This window comes from Tribolium castaneum, chromosome 8 (genome assembly GCF_031307605.1).
Source record: "Tribolium castaneum strain GA2 chromosome 8, icTriCast1.1, whole genome shotgun sequence".
NCBI lineage: Eukaryota > Metazoa > Arthropoda > Insecta > Coleoptera > Tenebrionidae > Tribolium > Tribolium castaneum.
In genome coordinates this window covers 16,658,154-16,673,590 of record NC_087401.1, presented here as the reverse complement: position 1 = coordinate 16,673,590, position 15,437 = coordinate 16,658,154, and the positions used below count along the sequence as shown (strand labels likewise).

The following is a 15,437-nucleotide window of genomic DNA, read 5'->3' as shown; positions in this document are numbered from 1 at the left end:
ATTTATTAATAAAGCGTCAGGAAACTAACGCGGACGGCACTCGACATAAAAACCTCCACTTGTAAATTCCATGAAAGCTTTTCTTTTATTGTTTACCTGTTTGCAGTGTTCTACAAACAGTGGACGCGTTTTAATCACCACTTTTATTTATGGATGATAAATTCGCGTAAATCACACGTTCTGAGCTATTTTTTTTTCAGAATCAATTAGATGTTTTGTGTTTTGCCGCTTTGATCAGTTCCCACCATTGTGGTGGTCACAATGCTCACGCGTTTTGATTCGTTATGAAATAAATGATAAGTAGGGAAAGATTACAAATCTCCATATTATAAATATATAGCGACCTCTCGTAAAAAAGATGCACATTTTCGGTGTTGCTAACGTTGATAGTGGACTGTGACAAGTGGTGACGTGATGGAGAAGACGGAGGGGTTCAAGAGGTCGGTCACCAAACAGGTGGGTAATAATTTTTTTTACAAAAAACAAGAAAAAAATAAGTCAATATAAAAGAACCTTGCAACTTTATTATATTTTTAAACATTTGAACACAAATTTTATTTGGTGACCATTGCACTAATGTACAGTCACCCAAAATAAAAATGACGCGTCCATAAATAAGCGCCTACCGTGCATTTTTGAATCTGAAACCTATTTATTTTACCGGATTTGATCAGAAAACGTCAAAAATCGACAAAATAAGTGAAAATTGGTGGTGTTTTGACAAAACTAAACAAAAAATTTTGTTAAGGATAGTCTGAAAAGTGACAAAATTCGGTCGAAAAAGGGGTTATTCTTACTTTTTTCAAGCTTACTAAGCATGTTTTTGACTGAAAAACCACAAACTGAAACTCAAAAAAAATATTTTTTTTTCAAAATTTATTATTATTTTTTATTTATTATTTTTTTTACAAAAATGCTTAATTACTTCAAATGATGATAAACGAAATGTCAAACTTCACTCAAAACTTAATTTTAGGTTACGCGTTATAGACACGTCATTTTTATTTTGGGTGACTGTACTTATAATTCGTGACACAAAGTATTGTTTTGTTTTATTTTTTAAAGTTATTTTATTAATTTCATTATTATGTACCTATTAATTTTTTGTGTCTAGAGCTTAACATAAAGTATTTAATTTAATATTTAGCATTTAAGTTGATTAATTTGTGTTCTTTTAAATTTAATTGCGAATTTAAATTAATTTTTAACAATTTTTGGTGGCCCTAGCGAATTTTTTTTACATAATTTTTGCACGAAAAACATTAAAAATAATAAAAACGTATTTTTCGGCGGTTTAATTAATATTAATTTATTTTATTTTTAAACAATTATTGTGGACATATTTTAAAAAAATTCACTCGCTATCGCTCGTTTGTGCTTTAAACAGTTTTGTTTAGTAATCGCCTTCATTAACGAACTAGTTTATTAAGTAGGAAATGGAAAAAAAAATGAAAAAAATAAAAAAAAACGCAAGAGAAAAAATATAAAATAAAATAAAAATGTATTTCATTTAACATTTAATTGTCTTTTATAAACCTTACATCTGTCATTTCGCTTATGTAGCTGTCTTATATAATATTTATTTATTTTTTGATAGTTTTATCAAAATATAAATAATTCGGATTAAGAGCCAATCCCACTTTTGGAGAATTTTGTCCAAAATTGATAACCCTCTCAAAATGCAGCCCAGTCAAGTGTCCCAATTGATAAAATCCGGATCAGTTATCACTCCAAAAATTCAAATCATCCACTCCACTCAACTCCAATTTTTTCTGGACTTAAACAATACCACAACATCTAATCACCTACGCATCTAGAACGTGCAAATTGACAAATTCCTCTTCCAGGTCCTCCTCGGCCTACTGACAAACTTTTCAAGCATCGCCCCCAGCATGAGTCTTGGATTTTCAGCAGTTGCGCTCCCTGTTTTAACCAGTGCTACCAACCGTTATGCCCTAAACAGTGACCAAGCTTCATGGTTTGGTACTAAATTACACAACCAAACAGCAGAATTTTTATTTATTTATTATTATTTTTTTAATTGTAGCAAGTATAGCCTCACTAGCGACACCGTTCGGTTGTTTAGTTGCCGGTCCGATTGCTGATAAATTCGGCCGAAGACGGGCCATGTACTGTGTCAATATTTTCTGTTTTATTGGCTGGTTGCTCATAGCCTGGGCCTATTATTGGCCACAACACCAATACGTTATTCTTTTGATTGGCCGACTTTTGACGGGGCTTTCGACAGGATTGTCGAGTGCCCCAGCTACTATTTATATGGCAGAGATTGCAAGTGTTAATTTGAGAGGAGTTTTCTGCACTTGGAACAGTATTGCCTTCTCTTTGGGGGTCCTTATTGTCTACTTTTTAGGTTTTGTGCTACAGGTAAGGAAATATTTTTTTAAACTCGCGAAAGCAAAGTTTTATGGACTTTTATATATTTTTACAACACACTGGAAATGTTAAAAGTCCAAAAAAAGTCCATATGTTTGATTTTTTGATGTTTGATTTTTTCAATTTTTATCGCGATTTTGGCCGATTTTTGGTACCCGAAACATTTATCGAGCAATAACTCCGGAACTATGAGAGATAACCCCATGAAGTGTACTATCGTTGGAAAGCTCTTTAAATTATCTATCTTTTTTAAAAAAAATTATTGTTCTCCGACTAATAGTTTTCGAGCAAATTGGAGACAAATGCAAAATTTGGTAAAATTTACAAAAATTCCTAACTAAAAAACTATTGGGAATTTGGCAATTTTCTCGGTACCAATCGATTCCCCGGGTCATTTAGCGTAGGTATGGATGAAAATAGTTTCACTTTTTTGAATAGTTTAGCCGTAATTGAGAAAATAAAAAAAGTTAAAGTTAAAAAAATCATAAAAAAAAAATTAAAAGTCGTAGAGCAATGCGGTTTGTTCCATTGAATTCTACGGCTCATTTTACATATTATATCAATTTTTCACAGGAATTAAAAATTTTAATTTTTTTGTCTAAATTTAGGGTAGCCATTTGTCATAGTGGAAAATTTTATTCAATAAAAAAATTCATAACTCGAGAACTAAAAGTCGTAGAGCAATGCGGTTTGTTCCTTTGGATTCAGAGGCTTCTTTTCTGTGTTATACCAACTTTTCACGAGATTTAAAATTTTCAATTTTTTTTGCTCAAATTTCCTGAGTAAAACTACACTTACCTTCAATGAGGCAAAAAAACTTTTTTTTTAAACTCACTCCAGTAAATTTTTTATGGACTTCTTTATGTCTTAACAACCCACAAAAGTTGCTAAAAGTCCACAAAAAGTCCATATGTTCGATTTTTTGTTGTTTGATTTTTTCAATTTTCGTCGCAAATTTTGTCGATTTTGGGTACCCGGAACTTTTGTCGAGCAATAGCTCCGGAACTATCAGAGATAACCCCATGAAGTGTATTATCGTTGGAAAGCTCTTTAAATTATCTATCTTTCTCAAAAAAAATTAGTGTTCTCCGACTAATAGTTTTCGAGCAAATTGGAGACAAATGCAAAAATTGGTAAAATTTTAAAAAATTCATAACTAAAAAACTATTGAGAATTTGGCAATTTTCTCGATGCCAATCGATTCCCCGGATCATTTTGCATACGTAAGGACTATATAATTCATAACACTATATAAATTCATAACTCAAAAACTAAAAGTCGTAGAGCAAAACGGTTTGTGCCAGTGAATTCAGCGGCTCATTCTACATATAATACCAGCTTTTTTACAACATCATCATAGTCGAGAAATTATTTAAAAAATAATGTTTAATTGAAAAATGGTGGATGCGCCGGGCCATCCTTTTTTAAAAATTCATAATTAATAAACTATTAGGAATTTGTCGATTTTCTCGACGCCAGTCGCTTCCCCGGATCATTTTCCATAAGTTCACGTCAAAATAGTTCCACTTTTTTGAATAGTTTCGCCGTTATCGGCGTTTCAAAAATTGAATTTTTTACAGGACAACTGGGGCCTTATCAGCCTCATAACCGCCGTTTTCCCATGCGTGGGCATGGTCTTCGTCACATTCCTAGTCCCCGAATCGCCATCTTGGCTCATTCGGAAGGACCGCTTCGACGAAGCGAAAACCAACATGTGCAAAATATTCGGTACCAAAGAATACATCCCTGAAGTTGCACAAGAAATTGATACTTTAATCCGAAACCGCGGTGTGAAAAATAACCCAAAACCGAAAACAATCCTCCAACAAGTCGCCAAAAAATTAAAGTATTTAACCCGTGCCAGCTGTTTGAAGCCTTTAAGTCTCGTTGTTGGCTTTTTCTTCTTCCAACAATTTGCCGGTACTTTTGTTATAGTTTTTTATGCTTTGAACATCGTCAAGGAGGCCGGGGTTGAGATAGACGCCTACGTGGCAATTGTCATGATAGGTCTAGTCCGCCTCTTTTCCGCCATCTTGGTTAGTTATATTAGCAAAATTTTCGGGCGTCGTCCATTATCGGTCGTTTCCGGTTCTGGAATGGCGGTTTGTATGATGGCGCTCGCTGGTTACATCCTAGCAGTGACGAAGAGTAAAGTACCGGAAGCGACGCAACAGTCACTTGTTTTTCTTCCGGTTGTGCTTCTTTTGTTGTATTTTTTCACAAGTACTGTTGGTTTTCTACCAATGCCGTTTGCAATGGCGGCTGAGTTATTCCCCGCAAAAATTAGGGGAACAGCAACAGGGTTGGCGTCAGGGATTGGGTACTTTTTCAATTTTGTAACTGTCAAAATCTACCCGGCCATGATTTCGGGAATTGGCCGGGAAGGAGTGTTCTTTTTCTACGGTGCCATGAGTCTCGCTGGTACCATTTATGTGGTGGCACTACTGCCCGAAACTAGGGGAAAAACCTTACAAGAGATTGAGGAGTATTTTGGTAAAAAACCCTCAAAAAATAATTCCCTATTAAAGGAACCAGTCTAAGGGCACTAGATCTGTTTTTGACAGCTACGAAATGTCAAAACATGTCACTAAATTGTGACGTGCATATCAGTATACCCTAGTCCTAGTTTTTGACTGTGATTTGTACATATTTTGTTAGTTAGGCCAATAGTTTGTAAAATATTTATTCAAAAATGATAAAATACAATAAAATCAACACTTGGTCGTCTCTGTGTGGTTGCAAAACCCGTTATTGACAATCCCGCCTTCCTTGATCTCCCCGTAACTAACACTGTGACATTTGGTCGGCCATGTTGGATCCTCCCTTAGTTCCTTTTCGATTTTCAAATAAATTTGCCTCGACTTTTCCAAAATGCGAAATTTAGGCCTCACAAATCGAAACAAAAGAACATCAACGAATACGTCTTCGATGACGACACAAATGAGAAAATTGACAAGCGCCATGACCAAAATGGCGACCCGTCCGTCATAAAATGGCGGCATTTGCAACTCCAAAGCTTCAATAACCCAAGCAACGGGGTCCAAAGTAATGTAGGAACAAACGCCAATCATTAAAAAAATAGCAAACAGGAAAATAAAGTTGGTATAGATCGCTTTACGGTACGGTTTTCCTTTGGAAAAAACGACCGCCATTATGATGTACTGAAACATGGAGACGCAATAAACGGCATAATTTTCGTAACACCTGTACATTGTTGTGTCATTCGGGTCGAAAACAAACGGAACGAACCAGTCATAAGTCTGGATGTAATAGTAGGCGAAGATTTGCACGGCCACTGTGACCAACATAAAAAGTATGATTGATGCCAACGGGACGAAACTCAAGAGTGACGTCATCGGGGGCCCTCTGTGTAACTCGTCATAAGCTCGTGTTTTACCAAAAAACGAGGCGAAATTCAAAATTAGGCAAATATCAATGAAGAGGAATTGTAGCGAAGTTAGGTTGGTATCAATGGCGTACAAGATAATAACAGACGCGAACTCGGTCAGACTGTAGCAAAGCATGAGCTTAAAAACCCCAAACGAAGTCACCAGAGCGGCCCTGCCTTCTTTGATCACTTCAACAGTACAGGAAATGTTGGGTTCTTGTGACGTAAAAGGTGACGCAACGCTTGATTCAGCCTCCGAAAGTGAAATTCCGACGTTTGCCGCCTTGAGGGCGCCACAATCATTGGCACCGTCCCCACACATGGCTGTAACACCTTAAATAAAAAAAATCCCCAACTTGGTGTAACACCTACCAACGTAATAACCCAAATTTTGTAATTCTTCCACCAGTTGTTGCTTCTGTAGTCCCGACATTCGGGCAAAAACGACGCCTTTTGTCACAATTTTCGGGATCAGTTCGGGGAAGTACCGGTTAAGGTCGGTCCACGTGTTTCCGGTCACGACAAAATGGTACCTCCGTTCGGCCATTTTCTCGATGTCGGACATTTTGTCGCCGGAAGGCGTGGCATCAGTTTCCTGGTACTTGACAGTTGCCATGTCCGTCTTAGTCGGCTTGGTCGTGATGACGTCAATGACGCTGTACCCCGATTGGATGATCCCGCAGTCACGTGCCACGCTCACAGCCGTCTGGATGTTATCCCCCGTCACCATAACTATCTTCATTCCGGCGTTTCGTAGCTTTTGGATGACGCTCCCAGTTTGGGGTTTTAGCCGATTTTCTAGGACTATTAAACCGACGAATTGGAGGTCGCATTCGATTTCCTCCCGTTGGAGTTTGGGGATTTTGTGGAAGGGGATGTTGGTTAGTTTTTTGGTGGCCATTCCGATGACGCGGTAGCCCTGCTCGGTGTAGGTTTTTAACCGGTTGAGGATTCCCTCGGGGACGGTTTCTGGACGAGATAGGGAGATGACCATTTCGGGGGATCCCTTGGTGAAGGATTCGAAGTGGTCGGAACCTAGGGTTCGACAAATCACGCTCATGCGTTGGAGGGTTGAGGAGAATTGGAATTGGTGGATGAGGCCGATTTCGTGGTGGGGGGTGTCGGGGGAGGGGTCTTTGAGGATGGTGGGCACCAGGAGGTCGTATTTGGAGGTGTCGGAGATTGTAGGCTCCTCCAGGGTCCAGCCAGTTGACTCGAACATCTGCAAGTGGGGCCAACTTATTTGGCTATTTGGGGGAATTTTTAGGTGTACTCTAAGATGTATTATAAAAAAAGTATAAAAAACCAGCGAGGAATCTTTAGAACAATCTCAAAAAGAGTAGAAAGAATTTTAACAAGACAAAGTAGGATCTTTGAGATAATTTAGAGAATGTTTTTGTATTTATTACGTTGTTTTTTGGTTATTATTGGTGTTTTAATTTCTTTATTCGGTTTGTATATTTAAACTAACCGGTTCGCTTGAGTTGGCAGCACTGCCTTCGCTTCGCTCGAGCTCGGCTATGTTCGCCCAGTCTCGGACTTTTTTACCCCAAGCGTCATATTTTTTGTGTTTTTCTCGCAAATTAGGCCAAAGAAAGTGTATTTTGTGTCTTTTCGGGACAAAAATGTGTTCAAAATACGAGTATTCATTAGTGTGGCGTGTGAAAAAGTCGGTCAAATTCAAATCAAGTGTCAAGTGGTTGCGTTGGTTCGGTTTTTAGTTTTTTGTGCAAAAACAGTTTGTTTTGAGTAGTTTTGACTGTTTAATTACGTTGATTTTGTGATAAAACTACAAGAAACATGATTGGGCATTAAGGTGAGTACTTTTTTTACTCAAAAAAGTGGTCACGTTAACCTCAAATTTGGCACCGTTTGAAAGAGCGTCGTGTGACAATTCCAAACGAATTTACTGGTTTTGGCCAGTTTTGCGTCTTTTTGATTCATTTACAGTGAATTTGTTCAAATTTTTTATTATCAGATTATGGAAAGTCTATGTTATGGGAAGGGATTGGTTCGTTTTTGCTCGGCAATATTCGTGCATTGCCGCTTTAAGATTTTTAGTTTTTTCGTAAATAATTAATTATTTACATCATACAAGACAAGGCACGAAAACTGGCATATTGTTGACGAAGATGAGCTTAAAAAACAATTGTAAAAATTGTATTAAAGCGCTTTTAAAAAATTTGCATGGTATGCAACCAACAATATGCCTGCACACTTAAGTACTATTTCACGGACTATTTTCGATTATTTAATTCATTTTACGGACGTTTTTCTAAAATATTTATTAAAGGCAATGAAATTTAATATTTTATCACGAATATGTGATAAGAATAAACAGCCTACTGTGAGTGTAAGAAAAAACTTTAGGGCTGAAATAACTTAACTTCAAAAAAAAACTTTTTTGCAAAATATTCGAATTTTTTTTTCTTTGACGATTTCTCCTAAAATTTGTGAATTCCTCGGTAAAAGACACGCAAAAATATTAGATTTTTTTACTTGTTTTGGCAAAATCTCCCAGAATATTTGATTATTTTTAACGTTTAGTTAATTAGATTACTTGATAAATTGTAATATATATTTTTTTTAAAAATCGTCACCTTAATATCTAGGGGATCCCCACATAGTTCCCCATCGATCAGCGTCAGCGAATGACAAGTCAGCATCCCCCTGAAAAGTAGCGAATTTTTCGACATTGTCTTAATCTCCTTGACTGGTTTTTCAATTCTACTGTCTTCAACCGGAACCACCCCCCACATATCTAATCCATCTTCAGTCAAGGTCCCTGTCTAAACAACACACAATCAAAAAAATCGACTCCATCACAAATCATTACCAACCTTATCAAAACAAACACAATCGACGGAACCGGAAACGTTAATTACTCTCGAATTTATGCAATAAATGTGCTTCTTTTTCAAACGATTTAAAGCGTAAAGTTTGCCCACTGTCATCGCAGCTGGCAGGGCGGGAGGTATGGCTATTGTGACCAAATCGAGCGCTTTGATGAGGATATCCAGAGGTGCAATGTCTCGGGAGTACTACAAAAAATAATAAAAATTTTGTTTAACAAGCATAATGTTTGCCAAATCGAGTGCGCGCAGCCCAGTAAAGTCGGACTTTTGATATTTTATAGACGTAATTTATACTCTAGCACGTATTTCACGAGCGATTTTTGATTATACAGAGTGTCCCTAAAAAATATTACGTCAAAATTATCATTTTTTTAACAGCATGCTATTATTTTTTTGTGTTCATTTAGCTTCTTAGATGTTCCTAAAGTTTTTTTTAAATCGGTCATAATTATGACGTCATACTTTTTTTTGGAACACTCTGTATAATCAAAAAATATTTCTCTGAAATGTGTCCTAGAATATAAATAATAACTACAAAAAATCAAAAGTGCAACTTTAGCTGGTCTGGACACCCTGTATATCAATAATTCAAAAAAGTATATTTTTTACCTTTGAAAAAATCGTGTAAAAAAACCCCAACAGTGCTATAACCGACAATATCATGATAAATTTATAGCTGTCTTGATCGAACTTGAAATCAGCCGGTGGTGGGTATATTATACTCCTCACTAGTTGCCCCTTTGTGGTCAAATACCCGGTCCTGATAACTACTGCAAGTACCGGTTCGGTACCATAGTACCTCGTCTGTATGATTTTGGTACCGCAAAAAAGTGTATGGTTTCCGTGTTCCTTAACATTGTATAACTTATCGTTATTTGGAAGTGCGGTTTTAGTGACTGGTACCGACTCTCCTAAAAGGGTACTACATTATTTCGTACTTAATTTAAGTGAAATATGTTAGTACCCGTGAGCATACTTTCATTTACTATGCAGTTACCATTGAGTAGAACGGCATCACATTGCATGTCGCAACCATGCGATGGTATCACGATTACGTCACCCGGTACCAGCTCGGTTGTTGGTATTTCATCGAAAGTACCATCACTTCGACTTACCATGATCTTGTCAGCGGTGTGCACGGTTCCTTTCAGATTTTCCTGACTCTGATGGTTAATTAATTTTTTAAGTTTGGTTTTGGCCAAAAAAAGTGGTACCACTTACCTTTCTGGTTTGTATGATCGAGGTGGAAATGCCAAAAACCGACATTATCACGATTGCAATAGTGTAGTAATAGTAGGCCTCGGCAAACCAAACTATGAGACTAAAAAGTTGGAAAATGTAGAAAGGAGTCAAAGCTTCAAGGACCAAAAGTGTGACAATGCTTTGCACAGGTACGTTGATTTCGTTGGTACCATAAGTGATACGTCTTCGATTTTGTTCCTCTTTTTTGTACCCTTTTTGCTCGTGAAATTCCCTACATGCTATACCTTTATCCAAACCTGACAGTTTGATAAATTTGTACTTTTCCTCGTCCCAGATGTAGGTCAACTTTTTGCACCGTACGATTCGTACTTGTGTCAATCCTAACAAGAAAAATTAACTTTTTGGGCTAGATAATGGTAAAGTTTTCGTACGTTTTCTGGTACCATCATCCAGGTACACATCGAGGAGATGTCCTTCTGTTTCGTTTTTAAAAATAAGGCCATTTATGCTAATAATACTTTCGGTTTTGCGTAATTCGTTACTGCTTGTCAAAATTTCAACGTCTTTCACGAAATACGTCTTGAACTTGTTCTTGTATTTGTCCTTGAAGTAATATTTTTGAAACTGTCAAGGGTGGCGAGGCGCAGCGTTGCCAACTTTTTGGCGAATTCTTATAATATTACGTACAGAAGATGGCTTTAGAAAAGAATCAGAAGAATCTTAAGGAAAATCTAGAAAAGATTAGAAACAATGCGAAAAAAGAAAGATAAGAAATTCTAAATGAAACTAAAGAAGAATTTTGACAAGAGGCAGAGTAGAATCTTAGAGAGGATTTCTGGATTTTAGATTCAAAGATGGCTTTAGAAAAGAATCAGAAGAATCTTAAGAAAAATTTAGAGATAATTAGAAATAATGCGAAAAAATAAACAAAAAAAATTCTAAACGAAACTAAAGAAAAATTTTGACAAGAGGCAGTGTAGAATCTTAGACAGGAATTCTGGATTTTAGATCCAAAGATGGGTTTAGAAAAGAATCAGAAGAATCTTAAGAAAAATTTAGAGATAATTAGAAACAATGCAAAAAAATTAACAAAAAAAAAATTCTAGACGAAACTAAAGAAGAATTTTGATAAGAGGCAGAGTAGAATCTAAGAGAGGATTTCTGGATTTTAGATCCAAAGATGGCTTTAGAAAAGAATCAGAAGAATCTTAAGAAAAATTTAGAGATAATTAGGAACAATGCGAAAAAATTAACAAAACAAAATTCTAGACGAAACTAAAGAAGAATTTTGATAAGAGGCAGAGTAGAATCTAAGACAGGATTTCTGGATTTTAGATCCAAAGATGGCTTTAGAAAAGAATCAGAAGAATCTTAAGAAAAATTTAGAGATAATTAGGAACAATGCGAAAAAATTAACAAAAAAAATTCTAGACGAAACTAAAGAAGAATTTTGATAGAGGCAGAGTAGAATCTAAGACAGAATTTCTGGATTTTAGATCCAAAGATGGCTTTAGAAAAGAATCAGAAGAATCTTAAGAAAAATTTAGAGATAATTAGGAACAATGCGAAAAAATTAACAAAAAAAATTCTAAACGAAACTAAAGAAGAATTTTGATAAGAGGCAGAGTAGAATCTAAGAGAGGATTTCTGGATTTTAGATCCAAAGATGGCTTTATAGAAAAGAATCAGAAGAATCTTAAGAAAAATTTAGAGATAATTAGAAACAATGCGAAAAAATTAACAAAAAAAATTCTAGACGAAACTAAAGAAGAACTTTGATAAGAGGCAGAGTAGAATCTAAGTGAGGACTTTTGGATTTTAGATCCAAAGATGGATTTAGAAAAGAATCAGAAGAATTTTAAGAAAAATTTAGAGATAATTAGAAACAATGTGAAAAAATTAACAAAAAAAATTCTAAACGAAAATAATGAAGAATTTTGACAAGAGGCAGAGTAGAATCTAAGAAAAAATCTATGGATTTTAGATTCAAAGATGGTTTTAGAAAAGAATCAGAAGAATTTTCAGGAAAATCCAGAGAAGATTAGAAACAATGGCAAAAAATAACCAAAAAAAATTCTAAACGAAACTAAAGAAGAATTTTGACAAGAGGCAGAGTAGAATCTAAGAGAGGATTTTTGAATTTTAGATCCAAAGATATCTTCAGAAAAAAATCAGAAGAATCTTAAGAAAAAAAAATCTTAAGAAATTCTTATGCATTTAATTAATTTGAGCCCGTTTTATCAGTGGTACAGTTGGCAACGCTGCTAACCGTACTTACTGTGATTAGTACTTTCTCGGCTCGACCTAAAGGACACTTGGAATGGCTGGCGTACAGCTGCCATTGTGGATACCAATGAAAAATAAGTCTCAAAATTCCAAAAGTGAGGACATAAACCGTCCACGTGATACATTTCTTCAAGTGGTTGGACGTGTAACCAGAAATTTCCTAAAAAAAACACTCTAATATTTCAGGGGAAGTACCAACAATGGCAGTACCATTTGGTCTTCTTCCCCGAAATTGAGGTAGTGTGTTTTAGTTTTATTGTTTGATACGGTGCCATTGTTTTTTGACGTTATTCCATTTCGTGTTGTCTTACCTACAAACAATAATTAATGCTAACCACAAGACAAATTTTTATATTCTCTCGGAACGGTACTGCGTTTTATTCAGTTTCTGCTCAGAGTTGTATGTGGGATTTTTTCTAACACTTGAAGGTAACCTTTTTTGCAGTTCAAGGTGCGAAACCTTTGGAATCTGTTCCTCTTTTATTACAATTTCCGGTTATTTTAATTATATAATAACGTCACAAGTTATTAATAAACTGACTTTCACATTATTATTTATTACCCCAGTAACTAATTTCTAATTATGGTCACGTGTCATGTATTGTTTGTTATCACTTCTTAAAAGATTAAAAAATCCTTTAATCAGAGGAGGCTATATTTTGGGAAAAACAAAAATTAGGAAATGCAGTTTTATCTGGTCATAACGAGGTTAAAACGGTCTTTTTCCTGGAATTTGACACTTTTATTGGTTTTTGATCCCTATCTCAAGGAAAATAAATTAATAAAATCATTAACAATCAATGGATGTGTTGCTACGCTCTAAGTACGTTTATCAATAAAGTACCAAACAGTGCACACTTTCGTTTATTTATCGCTTGTTTTAAACACTATCCTTTTTTATTTATCGGTTTGGTTATTTTTGCTTCGTTAGGAGGGAATTATTTAGGTTAAAACGTGCACCAAGGAAAATCAAGAGGGCTTAAATCTGGTACTTTCCGGTGACTTTCTTAATTCTTGTTTATACGCAACAATTTCGTAATCAACCTAAATTTTGAATCGTGAAAGTGATTCGAAAAAATCTAGTGACCTAATAGAACTAAAACAAGCTGGCAATTTATCATAATTAGGTGACCTTGGCTATCGCAGGTCGCTAGATTCAATAATCCCAACGATTATATCATGACCCTCTTCCGCATTTTGATTTTTTTTTTGAATGAAAAATTGAGTTACGTTCGGGGTAAGTTTTTTGTTTTGGTCGCTAATTTTTTTAAAAGATGAGTTGAAAATTTTGGATTTTTTTTCGAAAATTTACTCACTTTGCCCACCAAATTCCTTCACCATACCGCAATAACGGCAATGTATTGTATGAAATAATAAACCAAACACTTTCACTTAGAACATGTGGAGTCGGTCTTGTGAAAAACCGTACTGGCATGGTTTGCACACATTTGACAATAGCACCTTGCGTTTAAAAAGAAGGGGAGGGCGTTTAATTTATTTGCAAATAGACGCTCGATTATGATTTTTTCTTTGTCATTTATTTATTGTCTTATCTTTACAACTTCGTTATGGTGCTACACAATCCCAGACTTGGTTTTATCTCTTTGATAAGAAATTAGAATTTCTAATAAATTTAATTGGGTTTTGACCAAAGGTAAGTGGCTGCTCTGTGTGTTTGGTTTCAGATCTGGTAGGAACCAGTTTTTGTTTACGGAATTAATTTTTTCATAATTTTGGCCAATATTTTGATGGCGAAATTTTTATTACATAAAGGTGGTTTTTTATTTCTGTTATTTTGTCAAGGTCTTGCTTGGCATTATTATGGTCTGAAGTTATACTTAAATTGCGTTCATAACTCGCCTAATGACAAACATTAACATAATTACTGCTTTTTCTTGATTTGCGTAAAGCTTGCTTTCAAATGGGTTTTTAGTTCGAAAAATAGCTATTTATTGATGTTTTTTTTATCAATTCTGTAAAAGATTCAATTATTTTTGGTCATATTATTGTTATTTTAATGCTAAATGCACTTTAGTGGATTCAGTCATCGAAAGTTTAGTTCCTTATTTTTTTTTTGACTAGTATTACATAATTGGTACTCCAGCTCTCTATGCAGAATTTTTCAAGGTTTCCGAATCTGTTTTCATTTTGTGTCTCCGAGCGATAGTTCTTGAAATATCAGTCAAAGTTTGTGGAACTGTTTAAAATTTAGTTTGGAAAAAAACAGACATTTATCAACACATAATTTTTTTTTGGAAAAGTGGAGCACGGAACCAACTCTAATGTGAGTTTTTCTTACGTAAAATTTTCTGAGGATTCCGAAACTGTCTTCATTTTTTATCCAAAATAAACGGTTTTTGAAATATCAGTCAAAGTTTACTTAAAAAAAAAATTACTTGGAGTGGGAGACGAATGGTTTTAATTAATTTATTTGAAGTTAGAGCGTTCAAACAATTGATATTCTAGCTTTTCAGATGCAAAATTAATCAAAGTTTTCGAATCAGTTTTAATTTTTTGTCTACGACTGATAGTTCGTAAGATATTAAAGTTTGAAGAACTGTTTAAAATTTAGTTTGCCGAAAACCAGACATTTCTCAACACTCTAGTGTGAGTTTTTCTTACGTAAAATTTTCTGAGGATTCAGAAACTGTCTTTATTTTTTATCTGAAGTAAACAGTTTTTGAAATATCGGTTAAAGTTTACTTCCTCAAAAAAATGTTTACTTGGAGTAGGAGACCAATGGTTTTAATTGTTTTAATTGAAGTTAGAGTGTTCAAACAATTAATATTCGAGCTTTTCGTATGCAGCATTATTCAAAGTATCTGAATCAGTTTTAATTTTTTGTCTACGGCCGATAGTTTTTAAGATATTAAAGTTTGAAGAACTGTTTAAAATTTAGTTTTTAAAAAACCAGACATTTCTCAACACTTGAATTTTTTTTGGAAAATTGGCGCACGGAACCAATTCTAATGTGAGTTTTTCTTACGTAAAATTTTTTGAGGATTCCGAAACTGTCTTCATTTTTTATACAAAATAAACGGTTTTTGAAATATCAGTCAAAGTTTACTTAAAAAAAAATTACTTGGAGTGGGAGACGAATGGTTTTAATTAATTTATTTGAAGTTAGAGCGTTCAAACAATTGATATTCTAGCTTTTCAGATGCAAAATTAATCAAAGTTTTCAAGTCAGTTTTAATTTTTTGTCTACGACAGATAGTTCGTAAGATATTAAAGTTTGAAGAACTGTTTAAAATTTAGTTTGTTAAAAACCAGACATTTCTCAACACTTGAATTTTTTTTGGAAAAATGGC

At 34.8% G+C, this 15,437-nt stretch overlaps 2 protein-coding genes across 2 annotated transcripts; one reads left to right on the top strand and one right to left on the bottom strand.

Moving 5' to 3' along the window:
• The first annotated feature begins 246 nt into the window (after positions 1 to 246).
• LOC662122 (facilitated trehalose transporter Tret1-2 homolog) lies at positions 247 to 5,121 on the top strand. Its single transcript, XM_968239.5, has 4 exons — positions 247 to 456; positions 1,848 to 1,983; positions 2,048 to 2,385; positions 3,975 to 5,121. Exons 1-4 carry the CDS (start codon positions 415 to 417, stop codon positions 4,932 to 4,934), a joined length of 1,476 nt encoding a protein of 491 aa, XP_973332.1. The 5' UTR covers positions 247 to 414; the 3' UTR covers positions 4,935 to 5,121.
• LOC662155 (polyamine-transporting ATPase 13A3) lies at positions 5,062 to 13,598 on the bottom strand. Its single transcript, XM_008196306.3, has 11 exons — positions 13,443 to 13,598; positions 12,337 to 12,437; positions 12,119 to 12,286; positions 10,272 to 10,443; positions 9,859 to 10,220; positions 9,602 to 9,800; positions 9,247 to 9,548; positions 8,623 to 8,823; positions 8,383 to 8,571; positions 6,155 to 7,004; positions 5,062 to 6,106 (listed from the first exon to the last, which is right to left on the bottom strand). Exons 1-11 carry the CDS (start codon positions 13,465 to 13,467, stop codon positions 5,106 to 5,108), a joined length of 3,570 nt encoding a protein of 1,189 aa, XP_008194528.1. The 5' UTR covers positions 13,468 to 13,598; the 3' UTR covers positions 5,062 to 5,105.
• Positions 13,599 to 15,437: the final 1,839 nt, after the last annotated feature.